Source organism: Austrofundulus limnaeus, unplaced genomic scaffold (genome assembly GCF_001266775.1).
Source record: "Austrofundulus limnaeus strain Quisiro unplaced genomic scaffold, Austrofundulus_limnaeus-1.0 Scaffold47, whole genome shotgun sequence".
Classification (NCBI taxonomy): domain Eukaryota; kingdom Metazoa; phylum Chordata; class Actinopteri; order Cyprinodontiformes; family Rivulidae; genus Austrofundulus; species Austrofundulus limnaeus.
This window is the reverse complement of record NW_013952449.1, coordinates 2,524,778-2,531,379: the sequence shown is the minus strand read 5'-3', so window position 1 is coordinate 2,531,379 and position 6,602 is coordinate 2,524,778. Positions and strand designations below refer to the sequence as shown.

At 42.8% G+C, this 6,602-nt stretch overlaps 1 protein-coding gene across 3 annotated transcripts in view; it reads left to right on the top strand.

Moving 5' to 3' along the window:
* arhgap39 (Rho GTPase activating protein 39) overlaps positions 1-6,602 on the top strand; it is a 42,378-nt gene that overhangs the window by 22,131 nt on the left and 13,645 nt on the right. For all 3 annotated transcript variants that reach the window (XM_014008084.1, XM_014008088.1, XM_014008085.1), the window contains 3 exons: positions 1,340-2,618; positions 3,384-3,548; positions 4,726-4,911. In XM_014008084.1, the coding sequence (XP_013863538.1) occupies positions 1,340-2,618; positions 3,384-3,548; positions 4,726-4,911 (1,630 nt within the window). The remainder of the gene's footprint in view (positions 1-1,339; positions 2,619-3,383; positions 3,549-4,725; positions 4,912-6,602) is intronic.

The window sequence follows — 6,602 nt, the reverse complement described above, 5'->3', positions numbered from 1 at the left end:
TTATTATTATTATTATTATTATTATTAGACTGAGTTAGATTATAATGAGTTCAGTTTCTGACTTACTTACTGTTTGATTTTCTTCCCCAAACATGTGGAAGAACATGTTTTGGTCAATTGAGACCAAACATCAAGGACAACACCAAGTCTGACACAAATTTACTGTACCACATTTCATCATCCTGAGAACATCATCACTAAGGTGAAGCACGGTGGTGGCAGCATCATGCTGTGAGGATGTTTTAATGAGCAGAGACTGGGAACCTGGAAAGATGGATGGAGCTAAATAAAGGGGAATACTTGACAGAAATTTGTTGGAGTCTTCCAGAGATTTGAGACTGGGATGGAGGTCCACCTTCAGCAGAACAATGACCGTAAACAGTCTGCTGAAGCAAAACTCCAGTGGTTTAGGGAGAACCAGTTAAAGGACCTAGATTGATCAAGACCTCAGTCCAACTGGGAATGATTTGATGTAAAGACTGTTAAACACGAACAGTACCCATCCAATTCGAAGGAGCTGGAACAGTTTAGTCATGAAGAATGGACAAAAAGTCCAGGTTAGATGGACCAGGATCATGGAGCCGGACTTGTAGAGACTCGATGCTGGACTGATTATAAAGGTGGCTCTACACAGAAATTTGAGAGCATATGTACACAACAACTTTCTGTTGTTATATTTTTAGGATTATTTGAAACAAAATTTGCCATTAAACTTTATTATTCTTGAAGTTTTGTTTATTAATTTTTTATCAAATAAAAATTCAGTAAGGTTCTACTGCTGTGAAGTAACGAAAATAGAAAGATTACTAAGAGGTATGAATACTTTTGCAAGGCTTTTTGTACGTGTTGTAAATAAACTGTGGTTTGATTTTTATTCAGCACGAAGGGTTCTTATGTTAACCTCAAATAAGCTTTGTAAATATTTGCTCTGACTCTTAATTCTTGTAACAACTCACACAGCACACAAGTGTGGGCCACATCTGGGGTCAAGCTGGCACTACTGGCTGACTGCTGGCAAGTGGTTTGTCAACAGGATGTGGGCCAGGTCTGGCAATGACAGAATTGGTTTTAAGATGGTGTGCCACAACTGGGCCAGTTGTGCTTTGGTTTATGTGGTGCTGGCTCTTGCATAGACCACCCCTGGCAAACCACATCTGGACCACCAAAAGGCCGTCATTCTTTGTGGGATCTGGGCCGTGTGTTAGAGTGTTGGTGCATTGTGTGGGCCAGAACTGGGGTTTGCTATGTGGGAACTCTTGTTATTTTTAAGTGCTAATTTGTCGGGCTTTGTTGTGACATTAAAATCTGTATTGTCGCTTTTTCCCTTATCTTTTTTCAGGACTTCTCCTTTTCGATGGAACACTGGTACAAAAGAGAGGATGCTAATCAAGGTGACGGACAGAGAGCCCAGCTTCCTGGCTCATCAAGGAAACAACCTTTCTCCCTGTGAACCCACAACGCCTAGTGCCCTCTCTGGAGGGGGCACCGCCTCACGGAACCAACATTTGTCCGGAGGAAACCCGCTTTCAGAACCTGACGGCTCTCCTATTTTGTACTCTGACCGCCGCCAGTCTCCTTTTTTGAAGCGAGCTGAACTGGGAGGTACTGGTGGCCATCGCCACCTCTCAACAGACTCCCAGCCTCCGTCACCCCGCTACGCCTTCGAGCCCCCACTGTATGAGGAGCCACCTTCCGAGTATCAACCCCCTCCCATATATGAAGAGCCTCCCGCCGACATGCAACTCTCGGACTCGTGTTCCCTTTATGGCTCTACCAAATCACCTGCTCGTAAATCTCCGGCTCCCCTCTACCTCTCTCCAAAGCAGAGTCAGTCACCCTACGGCCAGCTGGTTCTGACCCGGCAGAAGTGCCCAGAAAAAACTCAGAGCCTAGAGTACAGTCCAGTGGGAAAGGAGTACGTCAAGCAGCTAGTGTACGTGGAGCAGTCATCCTCCAGCCCTCGCTTCAAGACTGCAGACCGTCTGCTACGGTACGGTACCACTGGGGGCTACGGTGGTTCATACGGGGGATCTTTTACTCTGCAGCATAGTCAGTCTCTGATTAGAGACCCACGCCAGTTGCTGGACTATCGTGGAGAGGATAAAGAGGGAGATCAAAGGTTCCTCTATGAAGACTCAATATCCTGGACATCTAGCCAGACTCACTCCCTCTCCTCAGCCAGGCCCGGGACTTTCTCTCCCAGCAGCAATCGCAAGCGTAAGAGCCGCAAGCCGTCCCTCCCTCAGGAGCTGAGTCGCTGCGGGGAGGGGGAGCTTTCGGGCACAGCGTCGGAAGCCATGCTGGCTCAGGCCAGGCTGGCGTGGGAGGCGCAGCAGGTGATGAAGCAACGAAGCAGTTGGGACTCCGGGCATGGAGGCAGAGTGTCCCAGGGCGGCGGCTCCAAGGACGGCTATGAGAGCGACGGGGCGATGCCGCTGCCATTTCCAGGGCCGGTAGTGAGGGCGTTCAGTGAGGACGAGGCACTGGCGCAGAGCGAAGGTCACCACTGGAAACACAGTACCTTTGACCGGCTAGGCTTCCCTCAGGCCCTGTTGGAGAAGAGCCTGTCTGTTCAGACTAACCTGGCCTCCCCTGAACCCTACCTCCACCCATCTCAGGTACTGCTGCATCAGTCGTTAAGAGAATGAAATAACTGCAGTTTACAAGTTAATGATGAATCTTATTTTTGTGGTAGATTTGTTGTTTTTATAAATTAAAATTAGCAAAACGCTAGCTAAGAGTTTAAAGTGGCAGAACAATAACTAAAAACCAAAACTAGCATGAATAGCTTGTCATTTGAGTTTTGACAAATTGAAAAAACTTTGTGAAACAAATTTTCTCTCAAAGAAACAAGTTATCACAAAAGTCCCAAATCCTTCTCAGTTTATGTTTAAGAACACGAGAGCTTTACTTTTCATGAGCTGTTTTTGTAATTTGACACTATACATTGTTTGCACTTTCAAAATAAAATGCCCGTTGAACTGGAACCGTTCAGCCACTGTGCAGAGCTTCTCTTCAGCCTCACAGACGACCTCCTATCTGAGGTCTCTTTATGACACCTGTGTTACTGTTTGACAGGTGTACCGTCCCAGTCAAACTGTCCTTGGAGCTGGGTGCTTGACATGTGGGATAAGTGGGAAGAATAATAAGAGTAGTGTTATTTACTGTAGCTGTTAAAGCAACAACAGGTCTCTGATGTCCTCATATGTCCAGGAGTAATCTACATTTATCTTGTTTTCTGTGTGTAAATACACATGCCACAGACGCTTGGTGCAGGTGGATTGAAGCAGGCGCTGCTTACAGAGAAACCAAGCAACTGCACAGAAATCACTGAAACTGTTTCCCATCTCGTCTTCCTGTCTTTTTTTTTTTCCACCTGTCAGTCGGAGGATCTGGGAGCCTGTGCCCAGTTTGAAGCCAGTCGAAATGCCAGGAACATGATGCCGAGTGCCAGCTGTGGCATTTTCCCCGAGTTCAGCTTAAGAAAACCCTCCTCAGAGACGGACATTGAGAACTGGGCGTCTAAGCACTTCAACACACACACACAGGTAAGATGTTTCTTCTGGCTGTTGACAGGTTTTTTTTCTCTCTCTTTTCTCAGCGCCACTGTGTCTTGGTAGACAACATTAACTAAAACAATTCCTGAAAAAAAATGTATCCTCCAAGATCAAACCCTGATCTTATTTTAGTTTTTAATTTGGGCTTTAGGCGAGCTGACACTGTTTCATTGGGAGTTTGGGTGGGTAACAGAGGAGAAGCAGCGGAAACTGTGTGTAAGACTGCAACTCTGCTTCCTGGTCTAAAACCCTGGTTTGTCAGTAATTTGGATAACTAACAAAATCTGACACATTCCTAGAAAGAAGAAGTGCTCCATCCAAAGTGGGATGGATGCCATCTCTTCACATCTTTCAGCAGAACTGTATTGAAAAAATGTCGATTACTCAAAGCTTTTCAAATCAGAGCTCTATGAAGACATCTGCTGTTTGAATTTAATCAGGAACATATAGTAGATCTTATTGGTGCAGGGGATTGGTGTTCACTCTGCAACCAGAGCGTCGCTGGTTCAAATCCCTGCCTGAGCAAGACACTTAACCCATCTTCCCCATGTATAAATCTGTTGGTGTGACTGTGGTGGTCTGGAGGGGCCGTAGGTGCAGAATGGCAGCCACACTTCCACCACCGAGTGTGACTGAGGAGTGTAGGAATAATGCAGCAAAGTGTAAAACGTGTTGTAGCTCTAGAAAAGCTCAATAAGACTAAATGCTTTATTTTTATTTTATATCAAACGATACTGATCTGACTAATAAAACAGAACATTTTCCCAATTATTCTGGACTACACTCAAGTGAAATGCATTATTAAAAACTTTGAAATTTTAAGGACCATTAGTACTTAAGTATTTTTGAAAGCATATACTTTAACTTGTGTAATAATTTGACAGAGCTACTTTAATTTTATTGCAGTAATATTTAACCAGTAGGATCAGTACTAGGACTCCAGTAAGTAAATTGAGTACTTTGTCCACCTCTGGTCCCAACCAACCAACTTGACATGACTGTCATTGAAACAAATCAACAAACCAAAAAGGAATAACCCTTATAACAAACACCAAAAACTGATAAAAATAACAAACAAATGAAAAACTCAGATCCTGATATAAGAAGGCTGAACCTGTCTCTTTTATCTTTTCTTTGTTTCTTCATTCGTCCCTGGTTTGTTCCACAGGGGCTGTTCAGGCGGAAGGTTTCCATTGCCAACATGTTGGCCTGGAGCAGCGAGCCCATCAAGAAGCCAATGATCGTCACCACTGACCGCACGGTGAAAAAGGAGGCTGTGGACCTTTTTAAGCTCATCCAGACGTACATGGGAGACCGTCGCTCCAAGGTGGACCCCTTCTCTGTGGCTCTGGAGGTGTGTGTTTCTGTTTCACTTGGAGCTTAGACCCTGAAACGTGACTTGATGTTCCCTCAGCTACCTCTCGCCATGGTGCTGTGATCTGAAACAAACAGTTTGAAGTTATTGGGAAATGTAAAGTCTTTTTTACATTGACTTTTGATTTAAGTTCAGTTGGAGTTCTATCAGACCTTTTATGTTTTTACTTGTTTTTAGTTTGTTTTCGGCCCTTTTTTATTCAAGTTCTTAGTTTCTATGTGTGATTTTACTGAATTTATTTTATTTATATTAACCTTGTTTTTTTATTTGATTTATAAATAAATATGACAGTGATATGTGATTATATACTGTTGTAAACATATCATCTTGTTAATTTAAACGTGTAAAAGAAAAATATTTGTGCAACAAATTTTCTCTCAAAATAGCCGCAGAGATTTTGCACATCTCAAGTGACCTCGAGCTGTATTTTGATCTCTGCACTACACACTCAGAAAAACACATTGAAGTATAAAAATCACACAGAAGATATTTAATAAGAGTTAAAAACTGATCCAGTTCCACCTGTTTTTATTTCTAAAGTCTACTCCAGCAGATTTAACCATTAAATCATTAACGTGGAGGCAGCTACCAAGGTTGGTACATAATGAGCTGATGTAGGTAAAGCAGAGCAGGACAACTAAATCATGTGCAAATTTTAAAGATGATTACTAATAGCACATTTTCCCCATAACTGTTTGAAAAAAAAACAATAACAAATTAATTAAAAAAATACAAATAGTTTATATTTGTGTTGCCATTGCATTTGCACATTAGCAATGTTTTCACTTTATCCAGCATTAGTAGAGTCACAAGTCTTTGCTGATATTTTGTTGTGGTTCAGAAGATGAAAGGTTTGGGAGTAACTGGTCTAGACCGCAAATCCAAGGATCTCTGAGGATCGGACCAGTTGTCAGACCTCTGATTCAGGAGGTTGTGGAACAGAGCACCATATCTTTAACCTTTCAGAGTTACTAAAAGGGTCGTGGGAGTTTAATTCTACAGTCTACAGGTGTTTTTGTAGCTCTGGAGTAGGATTATGACCGTGTTCTCAGAGGCATTCTGTGGGGCGTACTAAGGAAATATGGGGTACTAGTGTTGCTTTTAAGGTCTATCCAGTCCCTGTGTAACCAAGCAAGAGGTTTGGCTGCATCCTCAGCACGAAGTTAATCCATCAGTGCTGTCCTTTCTCTCTGATCCTGTTTGTTGTGTTTATGGTTAGAATGGAGAGGATGTTGTCTGGGTTGAGAACCTTGTCTCTTTTTTTTTTTTTTTTTTTTTTTTGCATAGGATATGGTTCTGTTGGCGTTTTTAGGCCATGACCCTAAGCGTGTACTGGGGCAGTTTGCAGTCAGGGTTGAACCAGAGGGGATGGGAGTTAGCTCCTTTAAGTCTGGGCCAGGGTTCTCAACTGAAAAAGAAGTGGAATGCACTCTCCGGTTCAGGGATGAGTTTTTGCCTCAAAAGCAGAGCAATCCAGAGTCTTGTTCATTACTGCAAAAATGTCCACCTAACCAAGTTTTAAAATCTTATATCCAGCCAAAAAGTCTTTTTGATCTTGTTTTGAGACTGATTTACTAAACAAGAATTGATTGTGTAAGAATAATGGGCCTCATGCAAGAACATGTTCATATTCTTATCCTAAATTTCTCTTGCTTTTGTTCGTATGAAGG